The sequence below is a fragment of the Agelaius tricolor genome, unplaced genomic scaffold (genome assembly GCF_023055355.1).
Source record: "Agelaius tricolor isolate 1412-34295 unplaced genomic scaffold, bAgeTri1.0.p SCAF_1, whole genome shotgun sequence".
Taxonomy (NCBI): Eukaryota; Metazoa; Chordata; class Aves; order Passeriformes; family Icteridae; genus Agelaius; species Agelaius tricolor.
Window position 1 is genome coordinate 113,660,138 of NW_027269261.1, and position 24,363 is coordinate 113,684,500.

At 41.3% G+C, this 24,363-nt stretch overlaps 1 protein-coding gene and 1 long non-coding RNA gene across 4 annotated transcripts in view; both read left to right on the forward strand.

Annotated features, from left to right (window-relative positions):
- Nucleotides 1-24,363, forward strand: part of FBXO16 (F-box protein 16) — a 60,728-nt gene that overhangs the window by 22,914 nt on the left and 13,451 nt on the right. For 2 of the 3 annotated variants that reach the window (XM_071448066.1, XM_071448086.1), the window contains exons 3-7: nt 1,254-1,289; nt 12,790-12,996; nt 13,875-14,039; nt 16,795-17,000; nt 23,218-23,305. In XM_071448066.1, coding sequence (XP_071304167.1) covers nt 1,254-1,289; nt 12,790-12,996; nt 13,875-14,039; nt 16,795-17,000; nt 23,218-23,305 — 702 coding nt within the window. Of the gene's footprint in view, nt 1-218; nt 621-1,253; nt 1,290-12,789; nt 12,997-13,874; nt 14,040-16,794; nt 17,001-23,217; nt 23,306-24,363 lie in introns of those variants that run through there. The other variant, XM_071448076.1, reaches the window with a different exon arrangement.
- LOC139600158 (uncharacterized) lies at nt 14,047-16,375 on the forward strand. The gene is made up of 2 exons (XR_011682433.1): nt 14,047-15,079; nt 15,137-16,375. It is a non-coding gene; the product is annotated as an uncharacterized lncRNA (long non-coding RNA).

Below are 24,363 nucleotides of genomic sequence, written 5' to 3' on the forward strand. Positions count from 1 at the left end.
AATGTTCACCTGGAGAAGATAAGGACCCTCAGAGCCTTTCCAGGAGCTGGGAATGTTCACCTGGAGAAAAGAAGGACCCTCAGTGCCCTTCCAGAAGCTTTGGGTGCTCACCTGGACCCTCAGAGCCTTTCCAGGAGCTTTGGGTGTTCACCTGGAGAAGGGAAGGCTCCAATGAGACCTCAGAGCCCCTTCCAGGAGCTGGAAATGTTCACCTGGCTCAGGGAAGGATCCAGGGAGATCTTGGAGCCCCTTCCAGGGCCTAAAGGGGCTCCAGGAGAGCTGGAGAGGGAGCTGGGACAAGGGATGGAGGGACAGGACACAGGGAGTGGCTTCCTGCTGGGAAAAGGGAGATTTAGATGGGATCTTGGACAGGAATTCCTGGATGTGAGGGTGGGGAAGCCCTGAGATTTCCCAGAGAGGTTGTGGCCTCCTAATCCCTGGATATTTTGTAGGAAGGGACCTTAGAGCTCATCCAATTCCAACCCTGACACCTCCCACTGTCCCAAATTGCTCCAAGCCCCATCCAGCCAGGCCTTGGACACTTCCAGGGATGTGACATCAGGTCCAGGATGTTCCAGGAGTGTGGAGATGATAAATTCCCAACAGGATCAATCAAGAGTGTAGGTGGCAGGAGAAGGGACATGGATTCTTTCCCTCTCCACAGGAAAGGTTGGGAATGCTGGGCCCATTTCTGGGCTCCTCAGGACAAGAAATTCATGGGTTTGTGGAATAAATCCATATAAAAGATGGAAATATCCAAATCAATAAAAATGGATTTGTGGAACAAATCCATCTAAAAAATGGAAATATCCAAATCAATACAAATGGATTTATGGAACAAATCCATCTAAAAAATGGAAATATCCAAATCAATAAAAACGGATTTATGGAATAAATCCATCTAAAATATGGAAATATCCAAATCAATACAAATGGATTTATGGAATAAATCCAGCACAGGGATTTAGGAATTATTAAGGAAGTGGAGAACCTGATGTTTATGGAGGTTCTGGAATCTCCATCCAATAAAATACCCAAAATTCATGGACATGCCTGAGCTACCCCTTTAGCTGATCCTGTCAGGGAGTTTGGATTAAAGATCTCCATAATTTTTTTCCAAAACCATCCGTTCAGTGATTCCGTTGATATTTTCTGGATTGTTTTTCAAGCTGGATTTTTCTCAGCACGTACTGAGTCCCCTCTAAATACTCAATTTTCTTTTTTTTTTTTTTTTTTTTTTTTGTGTTTTATAGGTATTTGAAGAAAGAAGAGCCCTGCTTGGAAAATGGGTAAATTTTCTAATTTTCTCTTTCAATAGATATTTGCTCCAGGCAGATTTTGGAAGCGATCAGGAGTTTATCTCATGGGAATGTAAAATTTCCCCTCTTTGGAAAAAGGGATTCACTTCCCCTGATGTGACTGCTCTGCTTTTGAGGAGAGCCAAGGAAGTGCCAGTTCCCTCAGCTCCCACATTCTGTAAGTCTTGGAGTCGGGAAATCATTGGAATGAGCTGAAATGAGATGAAAAAACCCCAGGAAATGTCTGTGAAGTCTTCAAAGTTCAGATGTTGCAGTGTGATGCTTCCATGGCCGGCTGGAGGGTCTTTGAAATCAGCAATAAATAACATTTTATCTACCAATGCACACAGAGATTGGGTTGGGTTGGAAGTGATTATTCTTTGTGCTTGATAAGTCACTAGTGAAATTTATTTTTTGCATCTCAGATGGTCTTTACAGGCAAATATTTTGATTTTAAGGATTATTTGTCTTTATAGGAAACAATCTGTCAATAATTTGTTGCGTTTTGATAATAAGGAATTTCAGGGAAATGAAATAATTGAGCGGTTATTGTTGAAAAACCAGCTTTTAATGGGACAGGCAGCAAGAGGAAAACATAAACCCCATCTCTTGGAAATTGCTGGGTGTCTAAAAATGCCAAAATCTGGGAAGATCCTTCCTCCAACCACTCTCACGAGTGCTGAATCATCTGGGAAAGGGAGAAACCTCAGAAAGCTCCTGGCTGGGTTTTCCACCTTGGCTCCCGTGACCTTCTCCAAGTGAAACTGGGAAATTTCAAATGGGATTCAGGATTTCAAATGGGATTCAAAATTTCAAATGGGATTCAAAATTTCAAATTTCTAAATGGAGCTGCTGGAGCTTGGGTTTCACAGCTGGGATCACACTCAGGGCAGCTGTCAGGGATTTATTCTCAAACTGGAAGGTTGAAGCCTGTCCTAACTCCTGTTCAGCATTTTCAGGGATATCCAGGTGATGGAACAGAAAAAAAAAAATCCTCATTTAGTGGTTGGACTCGATGATCTGAGAGTTTTTCCAACCTTGATGATTCCCAGATTCTATCTGCAGATGATGCCAGGCTTGGAGGGGGCTTCCTGAATTTTAGAATTTTAGGCGTTGTCCTGAATTTTAGAAATGTTTAGGGGGTTTAAAAATCAGGCTGGATAAGGGAGAAGGAAAAGTGCTGCATGAAAGAGTGACACCCAAAAATTTCACATTGGAGAGAGTCTGGGGATGCAGCAGCTCTGCAGAAAAAATCCCTGGGAATGAGGGTGGATCACAAACTGAATATGGGCTGAGAGCGTCTTAAAAAAGGGAAATATTCCAAAGGCTGAGTCATTCCCAGTTCTGCTCCCTGCATTTTGGGAAAGCTGGGAACAAATCAGAAGAGAGAGCAGGTCTGGAACACATGGAGAACGCCCCCATGCTGCAGGGAAGATGGAGAAGAGGTGTAAAAACACATTTTAGTGAAACACAGAAATGTCACAAAGGAGGAAGGGAGAGATCTGAGCCTGCGCTCGTGTTGCAGTTATGGAGGCACAATTTAGACACGAGCAAAATCCAGAGAATTCCCTGCTGGAACAGCTTTATTTGGTTTGCCAAATAAAGCTTGGATTAAATTTGGGATGTTTATTTATTTAATTGTTTGTTTAATCCTTGCTGATTTTACTTGCATGCATCCAGGGATTTACATTTTCATTTTGTTTTTATTTTATTTTTTGGTGCCACAGGACATCTTTGATGTCTCTCCCAGGGTGTTGTGGTCCATAAAACACAGGTGGAGGAGCAAGGAATGAGGTGACCTGAAGGGATTTAATTCCTGTTTCTGTGCACCTGACAGGAGGGTGCAGCCAGGCAGGAAAAATCCTTTATTCCCTTTATGCAGGGAATAAAGGACAGGACAAGAGGGAACAGCCTCAGCTGTGTCAGGGGAGGGTCAGGTTGGACCTCAGCAGGAATTTCTCCATGGAAAGGGTGGCCAGGGCGGTTTGGAGTCCCCAGGGAAGGCCTGGATGTGGCTCTGGGCTGGTGACAAGGTGGGGACCAGTCCCAGGTGGGACTTGATGGTCTGGGAGGTCTTTTCCCACCTAAATAATTCTGTGATTTTAGCTCTTGTTTTCTCTTGTGTCCCCTCTCTGTGTGGAACTGAGCCCTCCCAGGTGAGGGACACTGCTCCAGGGTGCTGGGGCTGATCAGAGAGGGGACACAAGGGAAAACAAGAGCTAAAATCACAGAATCACAGAATTATTTAGGTGGGAAAAGGCCTCCAAGACCATCAAATCCCACCTGGGACTGGTCCCCAGTTTGTGGTGGGGCTGATCAGGGGGGTCTGGAGTCCCCAGGGAAGGCCTGGATGTGGCTCTGGGCTGGTGACAAGGTGGGGACCAGTCCCAGGTGGGATTTGGTGGTCTGGGAGGTGTTTTCCAAGCCAAATAATTCCATGATTCTGTGATTTAAGCTCTTGTTTTCCCTTGTGTCCCCTCTCTGATCAGCCCCACCGCCCTGGAGCAGTGTCCCTCAGAGCCTGAGAAGGGCTCAGTTCCACACAGAGAGGTGACACAAGGGAAAACAAGAGCTAAAATCACAGAATTATTTGGGTTGGAAAAGACTTCCAAGATCATCAAGTCCCACCTGGGACTGGTCCCCAGTTTGTGGTGGGGCTGATCTGGGAGGTTTGGAGTCCCCAGGGAAGGTCTGGATGTGGCACTCGGTGCTCTGGGCTGGTGACAAGGTGGGGACCAGTCCCAGGTGGGACTTGATCATCTTGGAGGTGTTTTCCAACCCAAATAATTCCATGATTCTGTGATTTAAGCTCTTGTTTTCCCTTGTGTCACCTCTCTGTGTGGAACTGAGCCCTCCCAGGTGAGGGACACTGCTCCAGGGCGGTGGGGCTGATCAGAGAGGGGACACAAGGGAAAACAGGAGCTTAAATCACAGAATCACAGAATTATTTAGGTGGGAAAAGGCCTCCCAGACCATCAAGTCCCACCTGGGACTGGTCCCCAGTTTGTGGTGGGGCTGATCAGGGGGGTCTGGAGTCCCCAGGGAAGGCCTGGATGTGGCTCTGGGCTGGTGACGAGGTGGGGACCAGTCCCAGGTGGGACTTGATGGTCTGGGAGGTCTTTTCCAACCCAAATAATTCTATGATTTAGGTCTCCTGAGGCTGCTATTTCTCTGTGAGCTTTTTCTTTTAAAAAAAAGTATCCTACATAGCACAGTTTCTATTTGAGCATTTTTTCTAACCTAAAACTCTATTTACCACACTCCTTAAGAGAATGAATCCAGCATTGCTTTCTAACACAGCACACACAATATTCATTTGAATATTTGCCAAAAGCCCATCATAAAACACGAGCATTTTTCACCAAACCGATCGAGCAGGGCCTGATGTCACTCAATCCCCGCGGTGACATTGTCGTGGGGAGGGCCCCGAGAGGGGAAAAGCTGCGGGGCCAGGGAAGAGGAGAAGCCAGGGGAATCCAGTCCGACTGGTTGGGCGGCTGAAATCCTCAGCCAGATGTGGGATGGGGACTCGTTGGTGCTGGAAAAGAGACAAATCGAGCCAATTTAACCCCTTGGTGGCTGCTGCTGGGTGGGGAGGAAATGCATGTCAGCAGAGATTTGGGGTGGGGAGGAAGCAGGGGGGAAAAATTAAATCTGCATTTCTAATGTGCCCTTTGAATTCTGTTCCTGATTTCATTCTGATGGGGAAAAGACACTGGACATGAAACTATATATTTACCCATATAATAAATATATTATATATATTTATATACATATAAACTACAAATTTACCCATAATAATAAAATACCCAGTGCCGTTGCACTGGTTTAAATGGAATTTAAAGGCAGGCTGAGGAAGATGGAAGGAATTAATTCTGTTCCTAATTTCATTCTGACAGGAAAAGAAGGGATACTGGACATGAAACTATATATTTACCCATAATAATAAATATATATATTTTTAATATATATAAACTACAAATTTACTCATAATAATAAAAATACCCATGAAACTATATATTTTATAGTTTTATAACTATATATTTATAATAATAAAAATACCCATGAAACTATATATTTACCCATAATAATAAATATATTATATATTTTTAATATATATAAACTACACATTTACCCATAATAATAAAAATACCCAGTGCTGTGGCACTGGTTTAAATGGAATTTAAAGGCAGGCTGAGGCTGATGGAAGGAATTAATTCTGTTCCTGATTTCATTCTGACGGGGAAAAGAAGGGACACTGGACATGAAATTATATATTTACTCATATAATAAATATATATTTTTAATATATATAAACTACAAATTTACCCATAATAATAAAATACCCAGTGCCGTTGCACTGGTTTAAATGGAATTTAAAGGCAGGCTGAGGATGATGGAAGGAATTAATTCTGTTCCTGATTTCATTCTGACAGGGAAAAGAAGGGACACTGGACGTGAAACTATATATTTACCCATAATAATAAATATATATTTTTAAATAAACTACAAATTTACCCATAATAATAAAAATACCCATGAAACTATATATTTTATAGTTTTATAACTATATATTTATAATAATAAAAATACCCATGAAACTATATATTTACCCATATAATAAATATATTATATATATTTATATACATATAAACTACAAATTTACCCATAATAATAAAAATACCCAGTGCTGTGGCACTGGTTTAAATGGAATTTAAAGGCAGGCTGAGGATGATGGAAGGAATTAATTCTGTTCCTGATTTCATTCTGATGGGGAAAAGAAGGGACACTGGACATGAAACTATATATTTACCCATAATAATAAATATATTATATATATTTATATACATGTAAACTACAAATTTACCCTTAATAATAAAAATACCCATGAAACTATATATTTTATAGTTTTATAACTATATATTTATAATAATAAAAATACCCATGAAACTATATATTTACCCATAATAATAAATATATTATATATATTTACATACATATAAACTAAAAATTTACCCATAATAATAAAAATACCCAGTGCTGTGGCGCTGGTTTAAATGGAATTTAAAGGCAGGCTGAGGATGATGGAAGGAATTAATTCTGTTCCTGATTTCATTCTGACAGGAAAAGAAGGGACACTGGACATGAAACTATATATTTACCCATAATAAAAAAAATATTATATATTTTTATACATATATAAACTATAAATTTACCCATAATAATAAAAATACCCAGTGCTGTGGCACTGGTTTAAATGGAATTTAAAGGCAGGCTGAGGATGATGGAAGGAATTAATTCTGTTCCCGATTTCATTCTGACAGGAAAAGAAGGGACACTGGACATGAAACTATATCTTCATCCATAATAATAAATATATTATATATTTTTTAATATATATAAACTACAAACTTACCCATAATAATAAAAATACCCATGAAACTATATATTTTATAGTTTTATAACTATATATTTATAATAATAAAAATACCCATGAAACTATATATTTACCCATAATAATAAATATATTATATATTTTTAATATATATAAACTACACATTTACCCATAATAATAAAAATACCCAGTGCTGTGGCACTGGTTTAAATGGAATTTAAAGGCAGGCTGAGGCTGATGGAAGGAATTAATTCTGTTCCTGATTTCATTCTGACGGGGAAAAGAAGGGACACTGGACATGAAATTATATATTTACTCATATAATAAATATATATTTTTAATATATATAAACTACAAATTTACCCATAATAATAAAATACCCAGTGCCGTTGCACTGGTTTAAATGGAATTTAAAGGCAGGCTGAGGATGATGGAAGGAATTAATTCTGTTCCTGATTTCATTCTGACAGGGAAAAGAAGGGACACTGGACGTGAAACTATATATTTACCCATAATAATAAATATATATTTTTAAATAAACTACAAATTTACCCATAATAATAAAAATACCCATGAAACTATATATTTTATAGTTTTATAACTATATATTTATAATAATAAAAATACCCATGAAACTATATATTTACCCATATAATAAATATATTATATATATTTATATACATATAAACTACAAATTTACCCATAATAATAAAAATACCCAGTGCTGTGGCACTGGTTTAAATGGAATTTAAAGGCAGGCTGAGGATGATGGAAGGAATTAATTCTGTTCCTGATTTCATTCTGATGGGGAAAAGAAGGGACACTGGACATGAAACTATATATTTACCCATAATAATAAATATATTATATATATTTATATACATGTAAACTACAAATTTACCCTTAATAATAAAAATACCCATGAAACTATATATTTTATAGTTTTATAACTATATATTTATAATAATAAAAATACCCATGAAACTATATATTTACCCATAATAATAAATATATTATATATATTTACATACATATAAACTAAAAATTTACCCATAATAATAAAAATACCCAGTGCTGTGGCGCTGGTTTAAATGGAATTTAAAGGCAGGCTGAGGATGATGGAAGGAATTAATTCTGTTCCTGATTTCATTCTGACAGGAAAAGAAGGGACACTGGACATGAAACTATATATTTACCCATAATAAAAAAAATATTATATATTTTTATACATATATAAACTATAAATTTACCCATAATAATAAAAATACCCAGTGCTGTGGCACTGGTTTAAATGGAATTTAAAGGCAGGCTGAGGATGATGGAAGGAATTAATTCTGTTCCCGATTTCATTCTGACAGGAAAAGAAGGGACACTGGACATGAAACTATATCTTCATCCATAATAATAAATATATTATATATTTTTTAATATATATAAACTACAAACTTACCCATAATAATAAAAATACCCATGAAACTATATATTTTATAGTTTTATAACTATATATTTATAATAATAAAAATACCCATGAAACTATATATTTACCCATAATAATAAATATATTATATATTTTTAATATATATAAACTACACATTTACCCATAATAATAAAAATACCCAGTGCTGTGGCACTGGTTTAAATGGAATTTAAAGGCAGGCTGAGGATGATGGAAGGAATTAATTCTGTTCCTGATTTCATTCTGATGGGGAAAAGAAGGGACACTGGACATGAAACTATATATTTACCCATAATAATAAATATATTATATATTTTTTAATATATATAAACTACAAACTTACCCATAATAATAAATATATATTTTTTAATATATATAAACTACAAATTTACCCATAATAATAAAAATACCCAGTGCTGTGGCACTGGTTTAAATGGAATTTAAAGGCAGGCTGAGGATGATGGAAGGAATTCATTCTGTTCCCGATTTCATTCTGATGGGGAAAAGAAGGGATACTGGACATGAAACTATATATTTACCCATAATAATAAATATACATATATATTTATATACATGTAAACTACAAATTTACCCATAATAATAAAATACCCAGTGTTGTGGCACTGGTTTAAATGGAATTTAAAGGCAGGCTGAGGATGATGGAAGGAATTAATTCTGTTCCTGATTTCATTCTGATGGGGAAAAGAAGGGACACTAGACATATTTACCCATAATAATAAATATATATTTTTAAATATATATAAACTACAAACTGTGCTGTGGTTTAAATGGTTTAAATGGAATTTAAAGGCAGATGATGGAAGGAATTAATCCCCACCCTGGCAGGGTGGGAAGGGTTAATCAGGAGCAGCTCTGCCCTCGGCTGGGAAGTGAAGCTGGATTTGTTTTGACCGGTTCACTTGATCTCTCGGTGTGGAACAGACCGAGCCGGCTGCTCCCTCCTCGCCGGAGCTCACACAGAAATTTCTCAGTGCAAATTATTGATCAGGGATTGTTTTAATGAGCAGAGGATGGGGATGGGATCAGGGGTGGGGAGCAGAAGTTTTGCCCCTTCGTGTGACAGAGAAAATCTTCAATTCCGAGGGGTTTCAAACCTTTTGTTTCAAGCCAAGGGTGAGGAGGGGACAGGCAGAACCTCCTCTGTCCCCCTCTGGGACATCTCTGATTTTATTCCCGGGGAACATTTCTCAATCCTAAATCCCCAGGTTCTCCTTCAGTTTTCCCTTCACACCCTGCTAAGAAGCATCATTAGAATTGAAAGTTCTATGAAAAACAGGAATTTAAAAAAAGGGAATATTCCTGAATTCCCTCTCTGAAAAGACGGGGAGCTTTTTTCTTGTAGTTATGATATTTTTTGAAAAATATTTTTTTTAAGATTTTTTTCTCTTGAGAAGCTGAGAAGCCTCAAGAACAAAATGTAAATAATAATTATTTGTTGCTGTGGAATGCAACAGGTGGATCTGTGATTGGTCCATGTGGTTGTTTTTAATTAATGGCCAATCACAGTCCAGCTGTCTGGACTGTCTCAGCCACAAACGTTTGGTTTTTTTAAATATTTTTTATTATTTTTATTATTTTATTTTTTTATTTTTAGCTAGCTTTTTGATGAAATCGTTTCTTTTATTCTTTTAGTACAGTTTTAATATAATATATATTATAAAATAATAAATTAAGCTTTCTGAAACATGGAGTCAACATTCTCATCTCTTCCCTCATGTGAACACCATCACATTTCCTATTTGGCTTTTCATCTCTCCAGAATGTCAGGAATGCCAATCCCACACTCTCTTCACCCTGACCTTCTTGAAGGTCTTGGAGAGGTGTTGGGTGAGAAGGAGAAGAGCAATTTGCTTCCTGGAGTTTGTTCTCCAGCACTGGAATTCATCCAAGGGAAAATAAATAAATAAATAAATAAATAAATAAATAAATAAATAAATAAGGAGTTCTTCAAAAATGATCAGGAGAGAAAATGCTTCTCAATTACCTTCATCTGCACAGTACATTTTAAACTAATACAGTACTAATTTTAAACTATTACTCTGCCAGTCCTCCATTTCAGCCTAGATTTGGGGTGGGGAGGAAGCAGAGGAAAAAAAAAATCTGCATTTCTAATCTGCATTTCGAATTCTGTTCCTAATTTCATTCTGACAGGGAAAAGAAGGGACACTGGACATTAAACTATTTATTTACCAATAATAATAATAATAATAATAATAATAATAATAATAATACATTGGGAGAACTTTTTCTCTTATTTTTCAAAATAGTAAATTTCTAGCTCTATTTCTAGCTATATCTATAGTTATAGTTATTCTTATATTTATTTTTATTTTTATTTTTATTTTTATTTTTATTTTATTTTTGTATTTGTATTTATATATGTATTTATAGATTTATATTTAATTTTTGGAGGTCACATTTAACAAAGGACTGAGAGCTCATCCCATTCCACCCCCGGTCATGGCAGGGACTCCTTCCACGATCCCAGGCAGCTCCAGCCCGGCCTTGGACATTCCAGGGATCCAGGGGCAGCCACAGCTTCTCTGGGAATTCCATTCCAGGGCCTCCCCACCCTACAGGGAAGGATTTCTCTCTAATACCCCACCTAAACCTTTCCTCTTTGAGTTTAAAACCCTTCAATGTTGGAACTTTGGATGCTGAGAATTTTAGATTTTCTGTGCTGAAAGGCGCTGACCCCCAGAAGAACACTGCATTTGTCCTTAGGCCGTGGAGAAAGCTTCCAAAATTAAATTATAGAACTGGGATTATGGGTGTGGAGTTTGAATAAAAGTGTGTGATATCACATGGTAGAAAACTTATAATTTAAAGTTTTAGAATATAGTAATATATAGAAAGCTAAATAGAGGTTTTAGGGTGGAAACTAATCCTTCTTCTTCATGGGTTTGGTTGGTATTGTGTAATTAGATAAAAAACTGCATTGCACGCCACAAGTAGTTAGTTATTAAGTTAAAAGTAAAAATAATTTAAGCAAAATTTCTTAATTAAACAGTTTAACCTTAAAAAGCCTTGTAGAGAGAGATCTACAACTCCATTTTTAGTTTGTTAAAATGTAGTGCTGTGGAACTCCCAGTTTGTGAGACTTTAATGTAAATAAGAACTAGTAAACATCTGAGTCCAAACAAGAAATACCACAGAAATACCATCTCACTACATTTAATCCTGACCTTAACAAAAAAAAACAAAAACAAACCAACAAAAAACCAAAAAAAAAAAAAAATTTCCACACTTCCCCTTGTCCCGTCTACACACACTCTGGTAAGACAGGATGAAACAAAATCCATCCCACTCTTCCCACTGGGAATTCCTGCTGCTCCTGCCCATGGCCACCACCCATCCCAGGGCTGTTCCTCCCTGTGCAACCGGGGCTGCAGGTTTGGAGCCAGATTGGAGCCATTTGAGGCATTTGTGGGGACAATTTGAGCCATTTGTGGGGACAATTTGAGCCATTTGTGGGGCTGAGGTCACCTCCTCCCAGGAGATGGCTGCTGACAGGTCCTTGTGTCATTCCCACCCTGTTTGTCCAGCTCTGCAAAGCTTCCCTGAATTCCTCCCACACAGATGCAATCCCTGAGGATTCAATCCTCCTCTTTAGGTACCTGTCATCAGCTGTGGAAAAATCTTTGTGACTCTGCTGCCATTGGGGATTTTTCCCTCGTTTGGTTTCCCTCAGCGCCGCTCCTCGTAGCCCGTGGGGGGGGATTGTGAGGGAAAAATACTTCACAAATTGTGAGGTACTCTGAGATTGCAGCACTGGGGGCTGTGGAAGTGTCAGGGGAGAAGGAATCAGCAATGGATTCATCACTGGGGCCTGCTCCTGTAAAAACCCATCTGAGTCTCCTCCTTTCCATGAGGGAAACCAAGGCTCAGAGTGGGTCCCAGGAGAATGAGTTGGTCCTGGCCTAGGCCGATCCTTTGAGGATTAGAAAGCATCAGGGGAGAAGGAATCAGCAATGGATTCATTATTGAGGCCTGTTCAAAAGGGTAAAAACCCACCTGAGTCTCCTTCTTTCCCTCAGGGAAGCTGGTCCCAGGAACATGAGTTAGTCCTGGCCTATGCTGTCCTGAATCCTTTGAGGATTAGAAAGTGTCAGAGAAGGAATCAGCAATGAATTCATCACTGGGGCCTGCTCCAGTAAAAACCCTTCTGTTTCCTCCTTTCCATGAGGGAAGCCAAGTCTCAGAGCTGGTCCCAGGAGCATGAGTTAATCCTGGCCTAGGCTGTCCTGGATCCTTTCAGGATTAGGAAGCATCAGGGGAGAAGGAATCAGCAATGAATTCATCACTGGGACCTGCTCAGATGAGTAAAAACCCATCTGAATCTTGTCCTTTCCATGAGGGAAGCCAAGCTCAGGAGTTCAGGAGCCTGAATTAATCCTGACCTAGGCCATCCTGGATCCTTTGAGGATTAGAAATCATTCTGTGGCTTTAGTTTCTTTTCATGTAGCCTCTCCACTTTGTTCCCAGCGCTCTGTTCCCTCAGAGTGAGTCACCAGAAGCTGCTGCTCCTGTGCTTTCCCTCACCTCATTTTATTTTAAGAAGCTGAATTTCTGGTTTCCCTGCATCTGAAACTCCTCTAATTTTTTTTTTCCCCCTTCAGTTTGACAAGTGGACAGATGGCCAGAGGAGGAGGATCCTGGTGGACCTGCTGGAACGCTGCTCCCTGTCCCAGCAGAAATTCTGTGCCAAGCAGCTCCAGGCCCGAGTCCCCACCGAGGCCATCGATTTTACCACGAGGCTCCCTCGAGTCCTGTCCTTGTACATCTTCTCCTTCCTGGATCCACGGAGCCTCTGTCGATGTGCACAGGTAAAAAAAAAAAAAGCCAGCACCTGCCTGGGCTTCAGAAAGCCAGGACAAAGCAGTTAAAAAAAACAACAACAAAAAAAAAGGAAAACACTGATTTTTGGTGAAGGTTTAGGTGAATGCTTAGTGATGCTCGTTCCTCGGATCCTAAATTAAGCCAGATTGGCCAAGATTCACAGAAATGATGAGTAATTTTAAATGCTCAGTTCTAAAGTATTTTAAAAGTGGCATTTTCAAGGCTGATTATTCCCAGAAAGGAAGCCTGGAACTTCCTAAAAATCACATTCCTCTAAAATACCTCACACTGTGTGCAGAGCCCTTAATTCTTTGAGAGATATTGGCTTGAGCTTTTGCAAAGAACAACACTTGATCCTGTAAGGAAGACAGATCCTTTAAAATGCCTGAAGGTCAAGTTTTGGATGTGGAGAAGCAGAAAATTACAGATGAGCTCTGGAGCCAAATGATTAAGACTCCAAAAATCTGAAATGCTGTGTGCTCAAAGCGGTTTTAAATGAATAAGTGAGTTTTCAGTGACATTATTACTGTGATAATGTAATATTCTGTGTTATTTAAGAATATATAATAATCTCAGCATGGCTAAGCCTTGCTTTAGTAACTTTCTCTAGCATTTCATGTGGATGCAACTCAAATTTTCCATGACAACAGGTTAGAAAATTCCTTAGAATCACAGAATATCTTGAGTTGGAAGGGCCCCACATCATGAAGGCCTTGAAAGGTCTAAAAGCTTTACTCAAAGGTTTAAATGCAGCATTAACAGCGCAGAACAATTCAATTTATTTAAGATTACGTGGGAATTCTATCCAAAATCTTGGGTTGCTTTAAACCCCCAAGTTTCCAAGTGGCTGGGAATTCATTCACAGGTGAGCTGGCACTGGAAGTACCTGTCAGAGCTGGACCAGCTGTGGATGCTGAAGTGCCTGCGTTTCGGGTGGCTCCTCGACTTCTGCCCCACGCCCTTGGAGCAGGGAGTCTGGAAAAACCACTACATCCAGATGGTGAGGGAGCTGCGCCTCACCCGGCCCAAGGTACCGCTGCTGTCAGCCTCAGCCTCCAGAACTTCCACTTTCTGTGCTGGTTTGGTGTCCTGTGAGTGCTTCAGTGTCCATCCTGTGACTCCTTTCCTCTGCCTCTGCCAAGGCTGGGGTGGAAGCGCTGCAGATTTCATTTCGTGCTCAGACTCAAATGTTCATTTTTTATTGTCTGTGTTGCAGCCTCACAAGCAGTGAGTTCTGCAGTGCTTTGCTGACAAACCACAAAATGGCTGACTGTCTTTCTCTACAAGGTCCTTTAGGGCTAAACTGTCCAATTAAGAAATGACACACAAATTATTTTCACTTTTAACCCAATAATCACTCAAAGTCTGCAATGTGGACTTTTCTGTCCATACCCAAACCCCTGAAGAAGAAGGATCAGCCACCACCCTAAAACCTCCATCTTGTTTATATATATTACTATATTCTAAAACCTTAAACTCTAATTTTTCCACCCTGTGATATTACACACTTCTAATCAAACTCCACACCCACAATCCCAGTTCTATCATTTAATTCTGGAAACTTTCTCCATGGCCTCAGGTCAAATAAAATGTTCTCTTGTTGGTCTGTGACTTTCAGCACAGAAAGTTTAAAATTCTCAGCAGCCAGGGCTCCAACAGCGTTTAACTCAATGCAGAGTGTTAGCAAGTTCTCCTCACAGCTGAGTTAGACAAAACAATCCTTTTCCAACCCAAAAACCAAGGTCACCACTGTAGCTTCAGGCCCCAAAATTGTAAATGGATGGGAGCAAACAGGGAGGATGTGACTTCATTACCTGAAGATGTAATTGAATAATTAAGAAGAAGAAGGATCAGCCACCACCCTAAACCTCCATCTTGTTTATATATATTACTATATTCTAAAACCCCAAACTCCAAGTTTTCCACCTTGTGATATCACAAACTTCAATTCAAACTCCATGCCCACAATCCCAGTTCTATCATTTAATTTTGGAAGCTTTCTCCATGGCCTCAGGTCAAATAAAATGTTCTCTTGTTGGTCTTTCAGCATAGAAAGTTTAAAATTTTCTTGTTGTGGTCTTGTTGTTCTCTGTTGGACTTTCAGCACAGAAAGTTTAAAATTCTCAGCATCCAGGGCTCCAACAGTGTTTAACTCAACTCAACTCCTCACAGCTGAGTTAGACAAAACAATCCTTTTCCAACCCAAAAACCAAGGTCAACGTTGTAGCTTCAGGCCCCAAAATTGTAAATGGATGGGAGCAAACAGGGAGGATGTGACTTCATTACCTGAAGATGTAATTGAATAATTAAGAAGAAGAAGGATCAGCCACCACCCTAAAACCTCCATCTTGTTTCTATATATTTCTATATTCTAAAACCCCAAACTCCAAGTTTTCCACCTTGTGATATCACAAACTTCAATTCAAACTCCATGCCCACAATCCCAGTTCTATCATTTAATTCTGGAAGCTTTCTCCACGGCCTCAAGTCAAATAAAATGTTCTCTTGTTGGTCTTTCAGCACAGAAAGTTTAAAATTTTCAGCATCCAGGGCTCCAACAGTGTTTAACTCAACTGAACACAGAGTGTTAGCAAGTTCTCCTCACAGCTGAGTTAGACAAAACAATCCTTTTCCAACCCAAAAACCAAGGTCACCACTGTAGCTTCAGGCCCCAAAAAGTGTAAATGGATGGGAGCAAACTGGATGTGACTTCATTACCTGAAGATGTAATTGAATAATCAACCCCCAATATTCAAATGGCCCAAAATTGATAAAAGTGTGAAAATTCGTGACCTGTGGGAAATGGATTTGTAGAGAATTCTCAAAGCCTGACAGAAGCTCCCACAGCTGTGTGCACACTTTGAGATGAGAAATGCTGACTCAGAAATGCCATGGAACAGGACAGACACTGTTGAGAGAGGAATGGAACCAGAAACAAGTGTCAAAAGATAACATTACAAATAAGACTAGATTGGAGAAATAAACTATGAAAGATGCACTGTAGTTAAGAACCACAAAGGGTGATTTTAGATTATTGGTTTTAGGGTATTTATAGTATGGTGTGGTAAAAGTTGATAGGTTAAGAAACACTTATAATGTATTTTAATTAAGAAATACTCAGCTTCTAATTGTGATGGCATGAATTATAACATCTGTATTGTCTCGTCCTTCACATGAGACTCCAAATAGAACAAAAGTTTTTAAAATGCCTCTCTCTCTTTAAAACACTCATCTTTGGGTCAGAAAAGGGCTTAATCCAACAGTGACCCATTGTCCATCTTGGATACAGCCTTGACCAGGCCCTTGCACTGCCCAAGATGCATCCTTGGAAGGCCTTGTTAGTAAATATTTGTTTTATTTCTCTAACCCTGTCTGGTCTCTGTTCTAGGTAGCCTCCCCAGCCATCACACCTCCTCCACGGGTTAGGATTTTCATCCCCACTGGGAAAACTGGGGGCTCTGGCTCCCAGCCCCTCTGCCTCGTGATCTTTCTGGGGATCCTCCCGGCCTGAATTCAAAGCTCAGCTCTTTAATTTAAAGCAAAGCCTGGCTTTAAATCAGGCTCTCTGTAGCTGATAGAGAGAAGCTGATGCAGCTCCACAGCAGCTCAGCTCATCTTCATGTGGATTATAGGGCTTGGGTGCCTCTTTCTGCCACTGACCACAACGGTGCCCACACAGACCAAAATTTTGAGTTAATCCCCAATGATTACAACCCTAAATTTAACCCAATCTAATTTTCATCAGAGGCTAAAACTCATTTTCTCCTTTCCACCTCCCTAATTAGACTCCTTCCAAGGACGAGTTCGTCGTTATTGACGTGCAACCAGTAAAAAGCAACGTCCCAGAGAGGAAACTTTCTGTGGCAGGGCTGGGGACGAGCAGGGGGAAAAAGGAGCTCCCTCCTTGGCGCTCATCCGACAGGAACCCCACGGACACCATCCGCTACAACTACCTGGACAACCAGCACCCCATCGAGCAGGCCCGGCAGGCGTAAGAGTTCCACATTTTCCATGTCCCTCTCTGCCTGTTCTGCTCGCAAACCCATTTTCCTGCTCTTTTTGGGCTTTTTTTTTGGATGGGTTTGGGGCCAAAGTTGCCGCTTTGTGTCGTCTCCACGCAGTTTTTGTAGTTATGCCTCAGTTCTGTTTTCAGAACTGAGCTCAGGGTGGAACTCCCGGGGGACGTCGCAGAGCTGGAACGGGAGGAATCAGGCCAAGGGTTTGTTGGAGAGGTTTTCAAATCAACCTGCCAGGCTGAGAGGAATGTGTGGGTTTCACAGGGGCAGGGGAAGAATGAATGAATGGTGATGAAATGGAATTCTGTCTCTGGGAGGATCTCCTGGCTGACAGGAGGTTGGGATGATTGCATTGCAGGGCAGGTGTAAGAGGATGTCAGGGCATGGAGGTGATGAATGGTATTTGTGTTGGCTCTGCCTGGGCTCCCAGCATTATCCACGTGGGGAAAAAAAATTGGCATTTCCCTCCCAAAGCAGAGCTTTGCACTGTTAGAACTGCCCCAGGTTTTCCTTTGGCACCTCTGGCATCAGAGATTTTCCAAACCTCGGATCCAGGGTCAGTTTTCTGTGCATTAACAGGCCCAGGGAGGGTGTGGCAGTGACCTGTGGGAAGAGCTCACCCTTTTCTTGTGTAAATCCCGGGAAATGCCACCTCTGACACTCCCCAGGGGTCACCTCAGCCCAGCTGCTGTGACAAGGATGAGGCTGCCATTAATCCAAGCCTGGCAAAGAGGCAATGGCTCCTCCTGAGCATTCCCTGTTTTCTGTGGGAATCCACAGCCCGAGCAGGAGATTCCTCTGGGCCGTGCCAACAAAAACCTTGGGAACCCACGGAGCCGCGACAAAAAACAAAAAACACCCAGGTTTTGTTTAAATAAATACCAACCAGAGCCAAGATTATCCCTGCACTCAGGAACAATCAGCTCAGGAATTACCCCAGCCAGGGATTGTTTGGCCAAGCACTCTGGGAGCTCCTTCCCAAACCCACCGGGAGCTCCCCGAGCAAAAGCCTTTTATGAATCACGTTTTAATCCGCGTCCCCTGCTCCTTGGATGTTGCACTACTTCAAAGAGCTTCCCAGTTTCCACCTCACCCTCTTTCTGTGGGATGTTGCCCAACTCCAACACCACTTTTTGGGTCGCGTTCTTTGAGGTTTTTAAGTGAATATTTGCACCGAACTTGCTTCCTGCTGCAAACAAACCTGGTGTTGTTTTCCAGCCGTGCTCAGTGGTTTTGTGTAGCAGCTCCCAGAGGTTTCTGTGAGGTTCAGGATTCTGCTGTGCCATTTCTGGGAGGTTCAGGATTCTCCTGAGCCATGAAAAAAAGTGGGACAAGCCTCGTTTGAAGAGTTTAAAAGTCGCCTGTCCCAGCATTGAGCAGGTGAAAACGATTCACCTGAAATAATGGAACAGTAAATAATAAATACACTCCCTGTTCGCCTCTCCCCAGTGAGATCCCAGCCCGTCTCCATTAGTGGGGAATGTTTTAATGCCAAGTGCTCCTGCAAATCTGCCATTTATCCTCAATTACAGAGGATTATTTCGAGGAGAGAGAGGAATTCTGTGAGATTTGCCTGTTTATTGAGGATCTGCCTTTAATATCCCTTAAGCTGCAGGTAATTGCTGCTGCCCAGGCTCATCTGTGCTGATTATTCAGCAGCACAGGTGCTGCCTCATTTCAGGTGCTGACCCAGCCTCCCACTCCCACAAGGATGTTCTGGTGCTTCTTCTTTTGCAGGGACGCTTTGCTGTGCCTTCCCAAAAATCCTCCCACTGAGGTTCTGTGGGAGGACTTCACCAATTTTGGGAATTGGGAATCAAGGAAATTAATTCTGGGGCTGTTAGAGCACGGAAAAAATGTCATTATTCAGTTCTCCAGCTGCATCCCTGGAGTGTCACACCTTGAGCATCCCCCAGGTTTTAGTGGGAGTGGCAGGAAAATATCACCGTGGTCCTGGTGCCCCTTTGGGGTGCCAAATCTTGGTTTGGAGCCTCCCAGGAATCCACCTCAGACCCTGCCTGACCAGGGCTCAGCTTGGAAGGCGGAACAGAATCCCGAGATAAAAATCTCCCACCCCGCCGGCGATTCTCCTTTCAGATGCGCCGGATTCCAGGAGCTCAAGGGCAAAACAACCTCTCCTCATGTAAAATGGATGTTCAGGAGGAAGGAGAGCAGCTGTAAAACGAGACTCTGCAACAATAGAAGCGGTTTCCAGGGGTTTGCCAAAGGGAATCCGGCCGGGAATTGCTGCGGTCTGGAAAGGAACAGGGGTGTGGGGGTTTCCTTCAGGACGTGGCAGAACTCGCAAAAACCCAAAGTGATGGTGGAGAGAAAAGGACTGCAGGGAGCTCTTCTAGCCCCGCACCTTGACTGAGAATCCCTGAGCCAACAAAACCCTTTTTTCCCATTTGAGTGCCTTGGAAGCTGTGGAGAATTCCTTGTGAACAAACAGGATCACATCAAAGGAATGCCTGACGCCACCATCAAAGCAAGGTGTGAGAGGAGTCACCGGCTGCTGCCTAATCTCCCTAATTCCAGGTTGGATTTTGCAGAATTTAAGAGGTAATCCACCAAAAATAAGCTTTTCCTAACTCTTGGGCCTGGTTAAAATCTCCTCGGAGCTCGAACTCGCTCTGCAGTTGTTTTCTGGTCCAAAGGGAGAGGAGGACTCTGCTGCTCATCACATCAAGATGAAATATTGACATTTAAATGGCAGAGTTCATGGAATTCCAGAATGGTTTGGGTGGAAAGAGACATTAAAATTCATCCAGTGCCAACCCTGACACCTTCCACTGTCCCAGGTTGATCCAAGCCCCAATGTCCAACCTGGCCTTGGACACTTCCAGGGATCCAGGAGCAGCCACAGTTTCGCTGGGAATTCCAGCCCAAGACCTCCCCACCCTCACAGGGAGGGATTATTTTCCTAATATTTAATCTAAACCTCTTTAAGTTTAAAACTGCTCATGGAAAAAGTCACTTCTCATCATCTGTGATGACGAAGAGTTTTCATCTGTTTTCTTGGCTGGCCTTTTGAGTCATCAGCTGCCTTCTCCCTCCCACAGCAGCACCAAAACAACACTGCTGAGAATTCCCAGCAGGGAACTCATCCTTGTTCAGCCAAAAAAAAGAGAGAGAAATACAGGAAGCAGAAGGAGCTGCAGTCAATTCTCAATTAGGCAGTGCGGTGGAAATGGAGTCCTCTAAGTGAGAACACAAAACACATTCTGCAGGCTATGAGACCATAATTGGCTCTTTAGCTTTGAAAAACAGATCAATACATTTCCAGACAGCAGCTGGGCACTGCTCACTGGGGAGAACAACAACTCTGGCCCATGGCTGGGGAGTGCCTAAAAAACGGGGTTCATTTGCAATCTGCATCATCACTGAAACCTATCTTTTGTTTCTGCTGGATTTCTTTGCCGGTTTCTCAGAAAGGCAGGAGTTTGTAGCCTAAAAACTGCGCCCAGGAGTTCAGTGAAAACCCCCCTGAGGGAGTGAAGGAGATGGGACAGAGATCCTAAACAAGTTTCCCTGGGAGGTTTTGGATTTAGCTGGGACAGTGTGGGAAAAGCTTCCCAGTCACTGAGCAGGTAAATGAAGAACAGCAAGGACCAGACGTGCAGCCAAGGGAGTGGCGAGGTGATAGAGAGGAGATGCAGACAGGCTTGCATTACAAATTGCCTGGAAGGGGTTAGCAAAACCCCTCAATAGAATTATAGCTGTGACTATCGGTGATGTCATTTATCACAGCCATGATTTCTGGTAGGTCTGGTTTGTTTTCTGCCTGAATTGTCCAAGCAGCTTTTTGTTGTCGACAAAAAAAAAAAAAAAACAACCCCAAAAAACAAAAACCAAACCCTCCAGAGATCAGCAAGGAAGGATTTGCCTCTCTGGGCACAAAGAAATATTGCATAGGGGAAGTGAAAGATTTTTATCTGCAGCGAGTTAGGAAATTTTTCTGTGGGGCTCTGATCTGCCTCCAGAGGCCCAGGAGGGCGTTTCTGTCGTGCACAGTTCTGCTGGAAGGCATCTGCTGTTTGTGCTGCTGCTTGCCAATAAATCAAAAGATTTGCCTCCCACTTGATGATGAATAATGAATTCCAATTCCACCGAGAGCGCTGGAGCCGCGCCAAGGCCGCGGCCTCGCGCCTCAAGACAGGGCCCTGCTCCTTCTCACGGCCACAACGCCACGTCCTTCCCCCCTCCCCTGCTCTGGGGGGATTTATGGCCACGAGCTGCCTCTAAAAAACAGTTGCATATTGTCCTGGAGTGTTTACCCGACGAGAAAATAATTATTCCGGTTAATTGTTCTGCTGGGAGCGGGCCCCCTGCTCCTGACAAAGAGGGAATTGCTCGCGTGAGAAGGACTCGCAGCGGCCCCGTCCTCCCGCATCCCCTCGCTCCTCTCTCGCTCTTGGCGCTGCTCAAAAGCCAGCCCAGCTCCCTGTGGCTGTGTGGGAAATAAAAATATTCCTTAAGGGAGGAAAATGGGGTGAGAAACAGCAATTCAGCACTGGGAGTGAGATCTGCCCTCCCTTTTCCTCTCCCTCACTTCTTCCGTTTTCCTGACCTGGAGTTGGGGTTGTGGGGGTGACCTGATACCACAGTTTGGACACCAGAACACAGCAGCAGACACCTAAATTTACACTAATAATTTACAGTAATAATTTACAGTAATAATTTACAGTAATAATTTACAATTATATTTTACAATGGTATTTTACAATGATATTTTACAATGATATTTTACAATGATATTTTACAATAATATTTGCAGTCACAGGGCCATGGCTGCCTTCTACCCCGAGGTCACAGCATCATTTAGGATGGAAAACACCTTTAAGAGGAAAATGGGGTGAGAAACAGCAATTCAGCACTGGGAGTGAGATCTGCCCTCCCTTTTCCTCTCCCTCACTCCTTCCGTTTTCCTGACCTGGAGTTGGGGTTGTGGGGGTGACTGACACCACGATTTGAACTCCAGAACACAGCAGCAGATACCTAAATTTACACTAATAATTTACAGTAATAATTTACAGCAATATTTTACAATGATATTTTACAATGATATTTTACAATTATATTTTACAATTATATTTTACAATAATATCTGCAGTCACAAGGCCATGGCTGCCTTCCACCCCGAGGTCACAGCATCATTTCGGATGGAAAACACCTTTAAGATCACCAAGTCCAACCACTGCCAGGTCCACCAAAATGACCAATTAATTCCCAGCTGGAATATTTTGGATGGAATCTTCTCCCTTGGTTTTTTGTTTGTTTTTTTTGGTTTTTTTTGGTTTTTTTTGTGTGTTTATAAACAGGTTTTCCTCAGTTTCCTATTTGAAATAATGCTGGGTTTGACTTTATGCTCCTGGACTGGGATGAGGGAATACTGGGCATGTGCTGGTGGTGTAATCCTGGTTTTTTACAGGATAAAAGCTGTTTTAGAGTCCATTTCCACCCTTTATATCCATGGTTTTGTATTCCTGCTGCGCTTTTTCACTGGGAGAACCCCTCAGAGCTTCTGCTTTAAAATTCCAGATTCCATATCATGGAATTTGAATGTGGAATGAATGCCTTTGGATAATGAATCTGCCTGAGTGCTGAGAAATAATCATGCCTCAGAGTCTGGATTTTACTCCTGATATTGAAAAAAAAATGTGGCCCCTGGCCATATTCCAGTGCAATTCACTGAATTTTCACACTCTGGAATATTCTGTTCTGCCAGTTAGTTGTGCTGAATTTCATAGCAGCTGCATGTATTAATACCAAAAATATGCAAACACATGTGTAGAATTATTTGGCTACAGAAAACAGTGAGTAAATGTCGTTGGAGGGGCAGCCCCAGCCTTTTTTACACTTCAGGTCACACAGACTTCACTGAAAACTCCCAAATCGATTCAGCTCAACTTAATTTTCTGTGGATTTCCCCAAGGAGCTGTAACAATCTTAGGGAGACTCAGCTTAAACCACTGAGTCCTGAGTTTATGTTTGAGTGCCAGAATTTATCACAACTTTAAAATAAAAAAAATCAAGTTCCCACCTTCCCCTGAGCCCCGATCGTGCTCTTTGGGGCAAGATAAAAAATGTGTTATCTTTTCAGGGGGCAACATCCCAAAGGATTTGACTTTTATCGCCCTCAGGGCAGCAAGTGCACGGCATTTACTGAAATTCTTGTGTTCTGCTCCGCAGGAGGAGGAAGGGAGGAGGGCACACCCCGGACCTGAGCAGGCAGGAGGCCCAGAGGAAGAGGAGAGGAGGATCCGCTCTGCTCAGGAAGGTGAAATCCCTGCAGGTGTCACCGGGGGGATCCCAGCAGGGCAGGCACACCCAGGGATGCTGCAGCTGAGATTTGCACCCCCAGGGATGCTGGCAGCTCCAGGGATGCTGGAGAGCAGAGATTTGCCCTCGGGGAAAAATCTGGGAAGGAGGAGGACACCAAACCCCGGCCTGGGCTGGCTGCAATGAGGGAATGATCCCAGACATGGCTGTGGGTGGCAAAGGGACGGCACCGTCAGTGCAGAGATGACCCTGTCATTTATTAATTTATTTACATTGACCCTGTAAATGTATTCATTTATTTACAATGACCCTGTAATTTATTTACAGTGACCCTGTAAATTTATTCATTTATTTACAATGACCCTGTAAATGTATTCATTTATTTACATGACCCTATAAATTTATTAATTTATTTACAGTGACCCTGTAAATGTATTCATTTATTTACAATGACCCTGGAATTTATTTACAGTGACCCTGTAAATTTATTAATTTATTTACAGTGACCCTGTAAATGTATTCATTTATTTACAATGACCCTGGAATTTATTTACAGTGACCCTGTAAATTTATTCATTTATTTACAATGACCCTGTAAATGTATTCATTTATTTACATGACCCTGTAAATTTATTCATTTATTTACATGACCCTGTAAATGTATTAATTTATTTACAGTGACCCTATAAATTTATTTATTTGTTTACAATGACCCTATAAATGTATTCATTTCTTTACAGTGACCCTGTAAATTTATTCATTTATTTACAGTGACCCTGTAAATTTATTCATTTATTTACAATGACCATTTATTTACAGTGATCCTGTAATTTATTTACAGCGACCCTATAAGTTTATTAATTTATTTACAGCGACCCTATAAATTTATTAATTTCTTTACAGTGACCCTGTAAATTTATTCATTTCTTTACAGTGACCCTGTAATTTATTTACAGTGACCCTATAAGTTTATTAATTTATTTACAGTGACCCTGTAAATTTATTAATTTACTGTGGGGTCCAGAGGTTCAGGAACATCACACCATAACCAATATG